General features: G+C 37.2%; 1 protein-coding gene across 24 annotated transcripts in view; it reads right to left on the bottom strand.

Moving 5' to 3' along the window:
- Nucleotides 1-17,806, bottom strand: part of MSH4 (mutS homolog 4) — a 296,009-nt gene that overhangs the window by 232,598 nt on the left and 45,605 nt on the right. For all 24 annotated transcript variants that reach the window (XR_013520182.1, XR_013520189.1, XR_013520196.1 and 21 more), the window contains one exon: nucleotides 7,194-7,268. Coding sequence is in view for 5 of the 24 variants with exons in the window: in XM_035251919.3 (XP_035107810.2) it covers nucleotides 7,194-7,268 (75 nt within the window). In the remaining 19 variants the exon portion in view is untranslated. The remainder of the gene's footprint in view (nucleotides 1-7,193; nucleotides 7,269-17,806) is intronic.

Here is a 17,806-nt window from a genome sequence, read left to right as displayed (position 1 = left end):
TTTCACCATGTCTATAGGCGCTTTTTCTGCAGTGTTACAACATCATCTTCATCATCATTATTGCCATGATCACCTTAAACCAGAACCATTTTTTTTATATTCATCATCTATTGATGAATGAATAGCTAGGGCCTCATTATTGATGTTAAAAATGTCAATTGGCCGGACGCAGTGGCTCACGCCTGTAATCCCACCAGTTTAGGAGGCCAAGGTGGGCAAAGGGCTTGAGCTCAGGAGTTCGAGACCAGCCTGGCCAACACAATGAAACCCTGTCTCTAACAAAAATACAAAAAATTAGCTGGACATGGTGGTACATGCCTGTGGTCCCAGCTACTTGGGAGGCTGAGGTAGGAGGATGGCTTGAGCCCAGGATGCAGAGGCTGCAGTGAGCCGAGATTACACTACTGCACTCCAGCCTGGGTGACAGAATGAGACCCCATCTCAAAAAATAAATACATACATAAATACATACATGCATACATACAAACTTGAACACTCACTTCTTCCAGCTTACTGACAGACTCTGAAAGTATATATTTTGCATACTTTAGGAGGTCAGACATAGTTTTTTTCTCACTTGACATATGGAATCCTACCAAGTCACCACCTTGTTTTATCATCATCATTGAACAGCATCACAGGCCAGAGGTTGTGCCAGGCATGCACAACCATGTCTTTAGTAACTATGTTCCAAGCACTGGCAACAGCATATATGGCATTCTTCACACTAAACTCCCTTTGAAAACTTTCCATTGTCATGTGCGGTGACTCATACCTGTAATCCCAGTGACTCAGGAGGATGAGGCAAGTGGATTGCTTGAGGCCAGGAGTTCAAGACCAGCCTGGGCAACATGGCAAGACCCCTGTCCATAAAAACTTGTTTATAAATTAGCTAGGCACAGTGGCATATGCCTGTACTCCCAGTTACTCAGGAAACTGAGGTGGGAGGATTACTTGAGCCTAAGTTTTCAAGGGTACAGAGTGCCATGATTGTGTCACTGTACTCGAGCCTGGGCACAAGATCATGCCTTTTGCAGGGACATGGATGAAGTTGGAGGTCATTATCCTTAGCAAATTAATGCAGGAACAGAAAATCAAATGTCACATGTTCTGACTTAAAAGTGGGAGCTAAATGATGAAAACTCATGGACACAAAGATAGGATCAACAGATAAGGCCCCTTACTTGAAGGTGGAGTATGGGTATGGGACGAGGAAGAGGAGCAGAAAAAACAACTGTTAGGCACTAGGCTTAGTACCTGAGTGGTGAAATAATCTGTAGAACAAACTCCCATGACACAAGTATACCTGCATAACAGACTTGCTCATGTACTCCCAAAGCTAAAATAAAAAATAAAAAAAAGTTTATATTTACTCTTCAACGATCTAAGAATACTCTTATCACAGTCACATGGCTGAATTAATGAAGTCACGTTTGGGGGAAAGCAAATGGAATAAATATTATTTTTTACAAAAACTGCAGCTGGAGGATTAACAGAAGAGTTGTCAAGGAATAATAAAATATTTAAATCATCATCCAATCCAGATTCCCTGCAATGAGCATGAGCCACTGGTATAAAATGTTTGAGAGACCAATTGGAAAAAAAAATCCCTGGTGATTCAGGCCTCTTTGTTAGCACAACAATAAACTGGTAAGAAATTCATCCATTCCTTGAAAACAGTGAGGACACAAGCTTCTACCTAACATAGCAAGTTTACACTTATGTGTACCTGCTGTACTAGCACAGCCCAGCATTGTTATTTTCTGTCCTTGGCATCCTGAACTCCCACAGGGGCTGCCTCAGCAGCTGTAGTCAGTGTGTTTTTGAGGCAATGATGCCAAAACAATGATGTTTAGTCAGCATTATCTACTTATTCTGGCATCAGATTTTCATCAGCAATGACCTTGGCAAACTCATCAATGAATTTCTCTAATGCTTCATGATCAGCAGATGCTCAATCACCATAAATCTTTAAACATTTAATGTCATTTTCTTCTTAAATTTCTGCTATCAGCCTGTTGAATATTGACAGATCCCTTCAATTTTCATTTCATTGTGATAAATCTTCACTTGTTTCATGATCAGTATACCATTAAGTGGCATGTGTTCACTGTGAGGCAGATGGATCCATTCTTTCTTTCCCTTTTTTTAAATGTTATGCAGTGTTTTTCTATTTTTCATTAGCTTCCATTCATCACTTTCAGCATAGAACTCCAATAGTTTATCCATTTGTTTCTTTAGGTCATATCTGACAGTCATCCCAAGAAGCATACGCTTCTTTAAGACCTTCACACTTAAAACATTGTCCAGTTTCTCCAATAGCTTGACTTTCTCTGTTACATACAAATATAAGTGATTCTTCTTTTTCTTATCACTGTTACTCATAGGGGTATCTGCAGGCCTTTTTGACATTTTCTTTGTTTTGTTTTTGTTATCCTTACCACTAGACCAAGCAGATAATAAGCAAAAAGCAGTAATGCACATCCATCTGGGTCCTACGTGGGGCATCATGGAAACCTGCCATTGGCACAACTGACCCTGGGTCATTGTGTTACCCTTTGTGGGCATATTTGCATATAAGAATCTGGGAGTGCACAGAAATGATATACTATAACTAAAAGGAGCTGGGAGGGTCTTTTCTCCCTTGAGGATGCTGAATAGACTGTGCTGAATACCTGCATTTTGATTGTAACCCATCACATAAGGTCAAGATGTAAAATTTTCCACTTGTGACATAACATTGGTACTCAAAAAGTTTCAGAATCTAGAACATTTAAAATTTTCAACTTTTGGGTTAGGGATGCTTAACTTATGCAATATAATACATATGAAAAAATTTTCAAGGCAAAAATGTTTAATAATATCCTACTCTGTGGAAAGCAAATAGTCTCTTCCTCTAACTATTGAAGTTCTACTCTACTTATAATTTCTCACTGACATAAATAATACTGTAATGACCACTGTTGGACATAAGTACTGGCTAACATTTCTGAAAATTTCTTTCAGAGAAATCTCTAGAAGCAGTATTACAGGATCAAAAGATATATGTTACAAACATTTCCAGTACAATTTCCTGTAAAGTGTGTGAAATTTGTATTCCTACCAGCTGTTTAATAAGTTGTCTGTCTCATAGATCTCTAATTAGAAACGAGTTACATCCATTAAGATAAACAAAAATGTCTGTGCCTTTGACAGATATAAAACTATGGTTTTAATTTGCATTGCTTCCATTAACAATGAGGTTAACATTTTTGGTAACATTTATTAATCACCTTTATTTCCTTCCTTGTGTCATTTTCCATATTTCCATTGATTGGGATTTCAATATTTTCCTATGAAATTACATAAGTTTTGTGATGATAGAAATTAGTATTTTGTCTGTCTGATATGGTTAGGCTTTGTCTCCCCACCCAAAAGTCATCATGAATTGTAATCCCTATAATTCCCATGATCCCCACTTGTCCAGGGAGTGACTGGGTGGAGGTAATTGAGTCATGGGGACCGTTTCCCCCATGCTGTTCTCATGATGGTGAGTGAGTTCTCATGAGATCTGATTGTCTTATAAGTATGTGGTAGTTCCTCCTGCACTCCTTCTCCTTCCTGCTGCATTTTAATAAAGGTGTCTTGTTTCCCCTTCTCCTTCTGCCATGACTATACATTTCCTGAGTCCTCCCCAGCCATACTGAACTATGAATCAATTAAATATTGATTATAAAGGCAATTCCTTTATAAATTGCCCAGTCTTTGGAGTTCTTTTTAGCAGTACAAAAACAGACTAATACACTGTCATTTTTTTATAAATTTTTCCTATCTTTGCCTTTTACATACCAAAGTTTAAAATTTGTGTTTCATAAAATCTCTCAATATTTTCCTGGTGATTTATTCTACCTCTTTCATTACAAGAAAGGTAATAACATTTTTGAAGTCTTTTGCCACGTTACTTTAACTATATATATTTGTATTAGTCTGTTCTCATGCTTCTAAGAAAGACATATTTGACACAGGGTAATTTATAAAGGAAAAAGGTTTAGTTGACTCACAATTCCACATGGCTGGGGAGGCCTCACAATCATGGCAGAAGGTGAATGAGGTGCAAAGTCATGTCTTACATGGCAGCGGGCAGAAAGAACATGTGCAGGGGAACTCCTTTTATAAAACCAACAGCTCTTGAGACACTCATTCACTACCAGGAGAAAATTATGAGGGAAACTGCCCCTATGATTCAATTATCTCCGCCTGGCCCTGACCTTGACATGTGGTGATTATTACAACTCAAGGCAAAATTTGGGTGGGGACACAACCAAACCATATCATTCTTCCCCTGGCCCCTGCCAAATCTCATGTCCTCACATTTCAAAACCAATCATTCCTTCCCAACAGTCTCCTAAAGTCTTAACTCATTTCAGCATTAACTCAAAAGTCCACTGTTCAAAGTCTCATCTGATACAAGGCAAGTCACTTCTGCCTATGAGCCTGTAAAACTGAAAAGCAAGTTAGTTACTTACAATACAACTGGGGTACGGGAATTGGGTAAATACACCCATTCCAAATGGGAGAAATTCGTCAAAATTAAGGAGCTACAGGCCCCATGCAAGTCCAAAATCCAGCAGGACAGTCAAATCTTAAAGCTCCAAAACGATCTCCTTTGATTCCATGCAGAAGAGATCACAGGTCACACTGATGCAAGAAGTGGGCTCTCATAGCCTTGGGCAGCTCTGCCCCTGTGCCTTTGTAGAGTACAGACCCCACACCCCACAGCTGCTTTTAAGGCTAGCATTGAATGTCTGTGCTTTTTCAGGTGCACAGTGCAAGCTGTTGATGGCTCTACCATTCTGGAGTAGGAAGAACGGTGGCCCTCTTGTCAGAGCTCCACTAGGCAATGCCCTGGTGTGGACTCTGTATGAGGGCATGTGCCCCACATTTTCCTTCCACACTGTCCTAACAGAGGTTCTCCATGAGAAGCCTGGCCCTGAAGCAAACGTCTACCTGGACATCCAAGCATTTCCATACATCCTCTGAAATCTAGGTGGAGGCTCCCAAACCTCAATTCTTCTGTGTACCTGCAGGCTCAACACCACATAGAGGATGCCAAGGTTTGGGGCTTACACCCTCAGAAGCCATAGCCCAAGCTGTACCTTGGCCACTTTTAGCCATAACTGGAGCAGCTGGGATACAGAGCACCAAGTCCCTAGGCTGCACACAGCAAGGGGGGGGGGGGCAGAAAACCATTTTTTCCTCCTATGCCTCTGGGCCTGTGATGGAAGGGGCTGCCACAAAGGTCTCCGACATGGCCTGGAGACATTCTCCCCATTGTCTTAGTGATTAATATTTGCCTCCTTGTTACTTATGCAAATTTCTGCAGCCAGCTTGAATTTCTCTCCAGCAAATAGGTTTTTCTTTTCTATTGCATCCTCAGGCTACAAATTTTCCAAAATTTTATGTTGCACTTCCTCTTGAATGCTTCACTGTTTAGAAATATCTTCCCCCAGATACCCTAAATCATCTCTTTAAAGTTCAAAGTTTCACAGACCTCGAGCCAGGGATAACATGCTGACAGTCTCTTTACATAGCAAGAGTGACCTTTATTTCAGTTCCCAAAAGTTCCTCATCTCCATCTGAAACCACCTCAGCCTGGATCTTATTGTCCGTATCACTATCAGCATTTTGGTCAAAGATATTCAACAAGTCTCCAGGAAGTTTCAAACTTTCCCACACATCTTCCTGTCTTCTAAGCCCTCCAAACTGTTCTGACCCCTTCCTGTTACCCAGTTCCAAAGTCAATTCCATATTTTCAGGTACCTTTATGGTAGCACCCCACCCTACTGGTAAAATTGACTCTATCACACTATTCTCAGCTGTTAATAAAGACATACCTGAGACTGGGTAATTTATAAAGGAAAAATGTTTAATTGACTCACAGTTTTACGTGGCTGGGGAGGCCTCACAATCATGGCAGAAGGCAAATGAGGAGCAAAGTTATATTTTAAATGGCACCAGGCAAGAAGAACATGTGCAAGAAAACTCCGCTTTATAAAACCATCAGACCTTATGAGACTTACTACCAAAAACACAGTATGGGGGAAACCACCCCCATGATTCAATTATCTCCACCAGGTCCCCCCCACCTTGACATGTGGGGATTCTCACAATTTAAGGTGAGATTTGGGTAGGGACACAGCCAAACATGTTAATATTTATTAGAATAATCTCTATAACAAAATGATAATATATTTTTCATTCTTTTTCAAAAACAGTTCCTTTATCACTTTAATAAAAATAAGTTTTACACAGTGTAGCAGTATTTAAAAGTTAAAGAGACATCTTGTAACCATCAGATTAATAATTACTTCAGATAAGAGTCATCAATTAAATGGGTGCAAGTTTGATGAGTATCAGGTTATTTATATATTCTCAAAATAACTCTCCATAGATTAGTAACTTATTAACTACAAAAGAAAATCTGAATTTATGGTGAAGAAATTTATCAAAGTTAACATCACCAAGTATGAGGAAATGGAATTATGTGCCTCCTGATGTGATGTACTAAAAAGGATACATCATAGAGTATTAATGCCAAATATGCATAGATGAAATTAATCAGGAGAAAGCAATCACAAACATTGAGGAATTTCTATTTTAAAAATTGACCTTATGCTTCAAAATGTCAGTATCATGAACAAAAGGCTGAGAAACTTTTCCACTTCAAAGGAGTTTTCTAAAAATGACATAAAATATAATGTATGATCCTGACTGAACCCTATATCAGGAAATAAATGCTATAAAGAACATTATTAGGACAATTTTAAAAATTGAGTATGGGATACATATTATAAAATGGTATTGCATATTTGATATGAGAATGAGATATGAGAATGTGTAAATAACCTGATCCTCATCAAACTTTCACCCATTGATTTTAGAATAATATTGCATCAGTAGGTACTGCAATTTATTCTCAAATGCTTCAATAAGCGTAATAAGGCTAATAATGTGTATGTGTGTGTAAAGTATGTACACAGAGAAAATATATGGGGAATTCACCATGTTATTCTTGCAACTTTCCCTGAGTTTGAAATTTTTTGTCAACAAAAAGTTAAAAAATAATACTGTTTTTAAAACATTATTTAAAAAATTTTAAATTAAAAAACATTATTTAAAAAATGTTTTGTATGATACACACACATATAAATTACCTTTAAAGGATCCACAAGTTCCAAGGTATGTTTTAAGCATATTAAATTTGTTATCTTTGATTCAGCAGCATTGACCTGTTAAGATAAAAACCCAAATTTGAATGGACAATGTAAATATTTAATATAATAATGGGTTTTCATCTTGAACATTCTTACTCTTTGCATATTCCATTTATATATATATATAATATATATATATATATATATATCAGCCTAGCCACAAGGCAAGCCTAAAGAATGATAAAAAGGTTATTGATCCACCATAATAAACCTAGTACACTAGTTTCCCAAAAGTCTGAAAATGAGAAGAATTTATCTCATTGTATCCAATTTTCATTTATATTTCAATCTCTTGGGTTCAATTTAAACTGAATAGCAAAAGAAGATGCAGTTTCATCCTGAGCAGCACCAAAAGACTAAGATTAACTGAAAAAGGCACAATGAGTATTTGTACATAGATGATATTTTAAGAGGTTGAATCCAAACCTCCCAGATAGTTACAAAACAACATGGATTTCCCTCCTTGGTTCCTGTTTGTGCAAGTAAAACTATTTTCATAACTCTACAAGTCTTAATTATAGTTTTTCAAAATAAAGCCACATCAACACTCCAAATTTTATTAATAAACTTTATATAAATTAAATTGCACTCTAGAGTTGAGGAATGGTACCAAACCTAGAGAAATGAGGAATGTTCCTATACCTGGACTAATTTACCAATACTGAAAGATGAAGTGGAGTTTTAGGATACCACAATTATAACATAACGTACTTGATATGAAAATGTTTCTTTTTTTCCTTTTCCATTTTGGTTTTTTTTTTTATACAAATGGGGTTTCCCTGGCCCACCATATTGTCCAGGCTGCTCTCAAACTTTTGACTTCAGGTGATCCACCCATCTCGGCCTCTCAAAGTTTTAGGATTACAGGCATGAGCCACCGTGCCCAGCCAGATGTTTCTTTTTGAGGTACCCTGGTCTATAGCCCCTCTGCACAATACCTGGACTGTTCTGTGACCATACGCATCAATTTAGAAAAAATACCATAATAAATGTTGTTAGCCCCAAAATGGGATATGTCATGTTCTCTTACAATGGATCTCTGAAACTAACTGGAAGATTAAAAATAAATAAAATTCACTAAACATAAAACAACTATCATCACTATCACTAAAGGAGAATAATTTATGTTGGGTGCAATGGATCATGTCTGTAATCCTAGCATTTTGGGAGTCTAAGGTAGGAGGATCACTTGAGTCCAGAAGTTTGAGACCAGCCTGGGTAACAGAGCAAAACATGCCTCTATAAAAATAATTTAAGAAATAAGCTGGGTGTGGTAGCACATGCCTGTGGTCCAGCTACTCAGAGGCTGAGGTGGGAGGATCACTTGATCCCAGGAGGTTGAGCCTGCAGTAAGCCATTATCACACCACTGCACTCCAGCCTGGGTGACAAAGTGAAACCCTGTCTCAAAAAAGGATGAGGGGATAATTCCAATAATAGCTAACACACCACTGAAGAAGAAAAAGGTGGAAAGACTAACTGTAATGAATGTCGACTTCTAATAAAATTTAAGTAATTAAGAAATGATGGTATTGACATAAGAACAGAGAATCCAGTCTAGAAACTGACCCAAGCATATATATGGGTACTTCATTTATGTCAAAGGTTAACTGCAGAACAGTGGGGAAAGTAGTGTCTTTTCCATAAACAGTACCAGTAGAATTATGAATCCATATGGGAAAAAAAAAGAAGCATTGCCCTTCCCTCATCCTACACACAAAAATTAATTCCAGATGGATTGTAGATCTAAATACAAAAGGTAAAACAATAAATATCTGGAATTAATAAAGAAGAATATCTTCATGGCCTAATGTGTGCTAAATAACTTTTGCAGATTTTGTAATTGATGATTTGGCATCCATTAATCACACTCTGAAACTAACAGCTAAAGTTGTTTATATCTCCCTTACAGTCTGGCTTTTATGGGCATGTGAAAATCATATTACAAACCCTCTAATCACAACTTCAATATCTGTGTTTTACTTCCTGCCCAATAGGCGCTATCTATACCTAGCAACTTCCTGGCACTGCAGTAATAAGGATTTTTTGCCCATGTTTCTCCTTGCTCCTTCTGCCTCTCGACCAATCCTAGTACTTCCCCAAGTGGTCCTGCCTGGCATGCTCTCTCCTCTTGGTAACTATAAGTAATAAACAATGGCATTAGTGTCTCCAAGTTATCATTCAATCACCTGCATAAATTAAAATTCCATAGTACAATGAAGACATTAGAGTAGGTAAATACTTATTATGCAGGACATAGCAAACACTATGAAGGAAAAAACTGATAAACTAGATCCATTTGAATTAAGAATTTCTATTCGTCAAAAGATATTACTAACTCAAGATAGGTTCTCCAAAAGCCAACTGTGAGAAACTAGAATTTGAGAGCAAATAATTTATTTTAAAAAGTAATTCCAGAAAAAACAGGCAAGGCAGTGAGGAAGTAAGACAGAGAAGAAAAGGGTATCAATACAGGTGACATTAATGATCAAGTTACCAAATTGTCTCCAACTCTCAGATGTCTCCATCTATGTTCTAATTGTCTCCATCTGAGAGATGGAGACATCTGAGCGATGGCATAGAGTAAGTTTCAGAAGCTATCATCAGAGGTAAGGAAAATGGGGTATTTATTCATCAACTCTTACTCAGTATTGGTTAAAAGCTGCTGCCAGGGTATCAATTCTCTAATACCCTCCAGCCTCTCTTATGGCCAGAGAAAGTCTGCAGAAAGAGTCTCAGCTGCTTTCAAGCAAGAAGTCTTCCTGCACAAAAGTGAATACCAAGACAATGTGGGTAGCACACCAACAGCATCTAGCCCACAATACTCAGTGCAAAAGTAAACTACAAAGTGGGAGGAAATATTTGCAACACACATAACCAAAAAAGGGCTTGTATCTAATATGTGAAAAGAACCTCCACAAATCACAAAAGCAGATAAACCCAATAGAAAAATGAGTAAGAATTCTGAACAAGGCTTTCATAAAAGAAGATATTCAAATGGTCAATATACATATGAAAAGACGTTCAACCTCATTAATGGGAAAATGCAAATTAAAACCACTGTTTATCAAAAGGCTATAGCTAAAATTTTAAAACTAGCAATATCAGGTTTGGGGAAGAAAAATGGGAGTTCTCATACATTGATGATGTGAGGATAAATTGATAAATCATTGTGAAAAACATTTTGGTATTATCTACCAAAGCTGAATATATGCATATCCCAGGACCCAGAAATTCCACTCCTAACTATATACCCAATAAAAACATATGTACAATTACATAAAAAGATGGGTACAAGATTGTTTAGCAGTATTATTTCTGATTGCAAAAACTATCAGCAACTCAAAAGTCCAGCAATAATGAAATAGATAAATAATTGCATATTCATACACAGTGGAATGTTATATAGCAATGAAACAAATGAGCTAAATATACATGCAGCAACATGGTTAAATCTCACAAATATAATGTTGACTTGAAGAAGTCAGGCATAAAACATATGCATTGAGCAATTCCTTTATATATAAAGTTTTTAATAGATTAGGTCAAACTAAATTATAAAGAAAAGAAAATGATTACTAAAATTGGCTTCTTTTTAGAGACAGGTGAAAAATAATGGATGGGAAGGAGAAGAAGGGGAATTTTTGAGGTATTGGTGATAACTATTTCTTTGCATGAGTGGTTGTTACATGAATGTTCACTTTGTGATAAATCAATGAGCACTACCTTTTTATTTTGTACAGATTTCTGGATTGCATGTTCTTTCTCATTACTTTAAGAAAAGGCTAAAAATGATAACAAATAGAAAGGTACAAAGAAAAGAGTACTCTGACAGAAAAAAGAAGAAAATGGGAAATGAGTGTGCTCATCTGTGTCAAATTTTGCTGCTAGGTCAAGCATGATGAGCCCTCCCATTAACCACTGGATTTAGCAATATGGATATCATTGGTGGCCTTGAGAAAAGGAGCATAAGTAGATACACCAATTACAGATAATCCTTCCAGTGGAGTGGTGAAGATATGAATGAAATGAGTTTGGAGAGAAAAGGAGCATAATTAGATATACCAATTACATATAATCCTTCCAAAAAAAATACTGCTTTACAGAAAACAGAAGAAAAGTAGAGGAGGAAGTAAAAACAAACAGAAAAGTCACTTTATTTTATTTTAATGAAGTGATAACAAGAAGTTTGTATTTCTCTTTGACCTAGCTATCTTGTGCCTTGTGTCAGCATCTATGAAACTGTGGCAGGCTAACTAGTTAGTTTGCAAGTAGGGTAGAATCTCAGATCCCTTACAATTCTAGATAGTACTATGCTATAATTGCTTGTTTTATTTTTACCCAAATATAACATTGGAGTATAAATTCTTCTGGATCAGAGCTGTACTTCTTATGGTATTTCTAGCACTTATTACAATACTTAAGTAAAATGAATCACAGAATAAATGAAAGAAGGAGTCATATACTTCAGATACTCTATATGGCAGTCTGAAATCATTTGGAAAAAAGTTATTCAAAATGATGCAAAAAACTCATGAAAAATTAGAAAAATATGTTTAATATACATTTTTCAAACGTTGAAGAAAGTATTTTATGGGTTTTCAGTGAAAAACACAAATATTCTTAAGGTAATACATGTAGTACATTAAGTGCTATGGTTGTAGATATTGTATAGAAAGAAAATTGTGTTAATTAAAATAAGAAATTTAAGCTTTATTCTTAATGAACACTTATGATCAGAAACATGCACTGTCTTTTTTGGTTTGTTTTTTTGCTTTTTTAAAAATGATACTTTAAGTTGTGGGGTACATGTGCAAAATGTGCAGGTTTGTTACATAGGTATACACGTGCCATGGTGATATGATGTAGAACTGTCATCTACATTAGGTATTTCTCCTAATGTTATACCTTTCTTTGCCCCTCCCCCACGCCACAGGCCCTGGTGTGTCATGTTCCCCTCCCTGTGTCCACATGTTCTCATTGTTCAACTCCCACTTATGAGTGAAAACATGCAGTATTTGGTGTGAATACTTATGATCAGAAACATGCATTTTCTAGAAATCAATATTCTTAAAAAGAAAGAATAAGAACTCATCTTAAGCAAACAATTTCTTACTGAAAATTTTCTGAGAGCATTTAGTTCATTCACAAGTTTTAGCAAATCATTCAGTTTAACCAACACAAGTCTGAACTTAGTAAATATTGTATTTAATTAAGAGATTTGTGCTTACATTAAATGAGAAAAGAGCCTTTTAAACGATATTTTCATATATTTAAAAAAAAGATAACTGAGACACATGATAAGAAATAATGAAAGCGATGAATCACGTATAAAGTTAAATATATTGCTTAAGTTTCCCTAAAGGTTACTAAGGGAAACCTCAGTAACATCTGATGTGTAAAGTCTAACAAAAAGCCTCCACAAAAAACAGAAATACAATGATGAGGAAAAGATTTACAACTATGATTGATTCTCCCAAAACTGAAGTTTGCCATATAGTTTAACTTTTGTAGATTTTGTAATTGATGCGGGAGGATCATCTCAGGTCAGGGGTTCAAGACCAGCATAAACAACAGGTGAAACCCTGTCTCTACTAAAAATACAAAAATTAGCTGGGCATAATCTTAGCTACTCAGGAAGCTGAGGCAGGAGAATTGCTTGAACCTGGGAGGCAGAGTTTGCAGTGAGCAGAGATTGCTCTACAGCACTCCAACCTGGGTGACAGAGTGAGACTCCACCTCAAAAAAAAAAAAGAAAAGCCCAGTCACCTCTGCATAGCTCAGCACTGAGCTCAGCCTTCGCTGACATCTCTCTCCCTTACTGTTGTAGTCTCAATAAAGTCCATCCTGCTGTCTTTAAAAAAAAAAAAAAGATTTTGTAATGGATATAGATTTTGTAATTCACTGCCTTAGTTTAAAGGATGGGAAGTAACAGTGACAAAAATGTGGAGCTAATTATAGATTTTTTTTTTCTAAACAGAAAAATAGATTCCAAATTCTTAGCTTACTGAATGACCTTAAACCTAGACCAGAAGACTTTTCTAAAATTTGATAGTCAAACAGTACAGAAGGCAAGCAGGGAATTGCTGGGAAGATGGCTAAATAGGAACAGCTCCGGCACGCAGCTCCCAAGTGAGAGCTATGTAGAAGGTGGGTGATCTCCACATTTTCAACTGACGTACCTGGTTCACCTCACTGGGACTTGTTAGACAGTGGCTGCAGCCCAAGGAGGGCAAACCAAAGCAGGGAACCCTCATCTGGGGAAGCACAAGGGGCCAGAGAACTCCCTTTCCTAGCCAAAGGAAGCCATTAGGGACTTTTCCTGGCACTGCAGGCCAGGAGATTCCCCCCAGTGCCTACAACACTGGGGTCCCGGGTTTCCAGCAACACTGTGCTAGGAAGACACTGAGCTAGCCACAGCAGTTTTTTTTTTTTTTAATTTTACACCAGTGGCACCTGGAATGCCAGCAAGACACAATTGTTCACTCCCCTGAGAAAGGGGGTTGAAGCCAGGGAGCCAAGTGATCTGTCTCAATGGATCCCATCCCTGTAAAGACCAGAAAGCTAAGATCCACTGGCTTAAAATTCTCACAGCCAACACAGCAGTCTGAGCTCAACCTGAGACATTCAAGCTCAGTGAGAGGAGGGGCTTCCACCATTGCTGAGCTCGAGTAGGTGATTTTAACATTACATGTATAAACAAAGTCACCCGGAAGTTTACACAGTGACTGGGCAGAGCCCATGGCAGCTCAGCATGGCCGCTGCAGGCAGATTGTGTAACTAGAATCCCTCCTTTGCTGGGCACGGCATCTCTGAAGAAAGGCAGCAGCCCATCAGGGACTTATAATTAAAGCCACCATCTACCTGGGACAGAGCACCTGGGAAAAGGGATGGTTGTGGGTACAGCTTCAGCAGACTTAAATGTCCCCACCCGGCAGCTCTGAAGAGAGTAGAAGATTTCCTAGCACAGCATTTGAGCTCTGATAAGGCACACACTGCTTCCTCAAGTGGCTCCCTGACCCCCACGTATCCTGACTGGGAGACATCTCCCAGCAGGGGCTGACAGACACCTCATACAGAAGAGCTCTGGCTAGCATCTGGTGAATACCCTTCTGGGATGAAGCTACCAGAGGAAGGAGCAGGCAGCAATATTTGCTGTTTTGCTGGTGATTCCCAGGCAAGCAGGGTCTGTAGTGGACCTCCAGCAAACTTCAGCAGACCTGCAGCAGAGGGGCCTGACTGTTAGAAGGAAAACTAACAAACAGAAAGAAATAGTTTCAACATCAACAGAAAGGACATCCACTCAGAGACCCCATCCAAAGGTTGCCAACTTCAAAGACCAAACATAGATAAATCCATGAAGATGGGAGGAAACCAATGCAAAAGGGCCAAAAATTCCAAAAGTGAGAATGCCTCTTCTCCTCCAAAGAATCACAACTCCTCACCAGCAAGGGAACAAAACCGGATGAAGAATGAATTTGACAAATTGACAGAAGTAGGCTTCAGAAGGTAGGTAATAACAAACCTCTCTGAGCTAAAGGAGCATGTTCTAACCCAATGCACAAAAGCTAGGAACCTTGAAAAAAGGTTAGATGAAATGTTAACTTAGAATAACCAGTATAGAGGAGAACGTAAATGACCTGATGGAGCTGAAAAACATAGCACAATAACTTCATGAAGCATACATAAGTTTCAATAGCCGAATTGATCAAGCAGAAGAAAGGATATCAGAGATTGAAGATCAACTCAATGAAATAAAGTGAGAAGACCAGATTAGAGAAAAAAGAGTGAAAATAAATGAACAATGCCTCAAAGAAATATGGGATTATGGGAAAGACCAAATTTACATTTGATATCAGTGTACCTGAAAGTGACGGGGAGAATGAAACCAAGATGGAAAACACTCTTTGGGATATTATCTAGGAGAACTTCCTCAACCTACCAAGGCAGAACAACATTCAAATTCCAGAAATACAGAGAACACCATAAAGATACTCCTCAAGGAGAGCAACTCCAAGACACATAATCATCAGATTCACCAGGGTTGAAATGAAAGAAAAAATGCTGAGGGCAGCCAGAGAGATTGGGTTACTCACAAAAGGAAGCCCATCAGACTCACAGTGGATCTCTCAGCAGAAACCTTACAAGCCAGAAGAGAGTAGGGGCCAATATTCAACCTTCTTAAAGAAAAGAATTTTCAACCCAGAATTTCATATCCAGCCAAACTAAGCTTCATAAGTGAAGGAGAAATAAAATCCTTTATAGACAAGCAACTGCTGAGAGATTTTTGTCACTACCAGGCCTGCCTTACAAGAGCTTCTGAAGGAAGCACTAAACATGGAAAGGGAAAACCAGTACCAGCCACTGCAAAAACATATCAAATTATAAAGACCATTGACACTATGAAGGCACTGCATCAACTAACGGGCAAAACAACCAGCTACTACCAAAATGGCAGGATCAAATTCACACATAACAATATTAACCTTAAATGTAAATGGGCTAAATGCCCCAATCAATTACACAGACTGGCAAATTAGATGAAATCAAGACCCATTGGTGTGCTGTATTCAGGAAACCCATCTTACACGCAAAGACACACACAGACTCAAAATAAAGGAATGGAGGAAGTTTTACCAAGCAAATGGAGAGCAAAAAAAAAAAAAAAAAAAGGCAGGGGTTGCAATCTTCTGATCAAACAATGGTTCACACCTATAATCCCAACACTTTGGGAGGCCAAGGCAGGTGGATCACTTGAGGTCAGGAGTTCGAGATCAGCCTGGCCAATGTGGCAAAACCCTGACTCCACTAAAAATACAGAAGTTAGCAGGGCATGGTGGCATGTCTGTTGTCCAAGCTACTCAGGAGGTTGAGGTACAAGTATCACTTGAAGCCAGGAGACAGAAGTAAAAGTGAGCTGAGACGGCATCACTGCACTCCAGCCTGCACAAAAACAGAGCAAGACTCTCTCAAAAAAATGATAAAATAAAAAATAAATAAAAGTAACTGAATTCAGCTAAAGATGTATTCTGTAAACCCTAAGTCAATAATTAAGTGAATAAAGGCAATAACTTCTATCTAGTAAGCCAACAAAGGAAATGAGTAGGAATCATAAAAAATATACAAAAGAAAGCAGAAAAAAAGAAAGCAAATAGATGAGAAAAATGAAAAAAAAAAACCAAGATAGCAATGTAAATGAAAACATATCAATAATCTTATTAAGTGTAAATGCAATAAATACCATAATTAAAAGTAAGGTATTCTCTGATTGTATACAAAAAGTTAACACCTAATATATATCACCTACAAAAAATCTTCTGTAAGTATAAAGAAAAAAAAAGTTAAAAACAAAAGGATGGTAAAAATATGCCACGCTAAAACTAACCAAAAGAAAGCTAGAGCAGCTATATTAATACTACACCCAGTAGATTGCATAGCAAAAAATATTACTAGAAATAAAAAGGGTCATTTTCATAACGATAACAGGCTCAGTTTATAGAGGACATAGCAATCTTAAATATTTATGTACCTAATAACAGAGATTCCAAATACATTAGATAAAAACTGATAAAACTGCAAGGAAAAAGAGACAAATACACAATTACATTTGGAGATTTTGACACTACTCTCTCAATGACTGGTAGAACAAATAGAACAACAACAACAAAAACAGTAAAACACAATAAGGATAGATGAGATTTGAAGAACACTACCACACAACTTGAACAAATTGACATTTATGGAATGCTCCAACCAACAACAGCAAAATACACATTGCTTTCAAGTTCACATGGAACATTTACCAAGATTAACTCTATTTGGGGCCATAAAAACAAAGTCAATAAAGTTAAAAAGATCTAAATTACATAATACATGTTCTCTGACCATTGGGGAATTAAGTTAGAAACCAATAACAAAAAGATAATCTGGAAGGTCCCCAAATATTGGAAATAAAATAACATATCTCTAAAAACCCAAACATCAAAGAATTTTTAAAAAGAAATTAGAAAGTATTTTGACCTTTTCGAATGAAAAAGAAATCACAATGTATCTAAAATTGTGGAATACAGCTAAAGTATTACTCAGAGAGAAATTTACAGTGCTGAAATGCTTATATTAGAAAGGGAAAAAAGGTCTCAAATCAATGACCTCAGCTTCCTCCTTTACAATCTCAAAAAAGAACAGTAGGCACAGAGTAAGCAGAAGAAAGAGTGATAAAACCAGAAATCAGTGAAATAGAGAACAGGAGAAAAAAAGATAAAATAATGAAATAGAAAGCTGTTTCCTTAAGAATATCAATAAAAACGATAACCTCTAGCCAGGTTAAAAAAACTCTGTTTTTCTTAATCATTAAGTCATTAATTATTAATTAATTAATAAAATATTAATATAAATATTAAAGTTATTAATATCAGGAATGAGAGAGCATATCACTGCCAATTTTACAGATACAAGAAGGATATTATGAGACAATTTATGCTGATAAACTAAAAAGTTGGGTGAAACGAAAAATTCTTTAAAAGACACAAGCTACCAAAGCTTTTTCAAGAAGAA

Source organism: Callithrix jacchus, chromosome 7, assembly GCF_049354715.1.
Source record: "Callithrix jacchus isolate 240 chromosome 7, calJac240_pri, whole genome shotgun sequence".
In the NCBI taxonomy this organism is placed as follows: Eukaryota; Metazoa; Chordata; class Mammalia; order Primates; family Cebidae; genus Callithrix; species Callithrix jacchus.
This window is presented reverse-complemented; position numbering and strand designations above follow the sequence as displayed.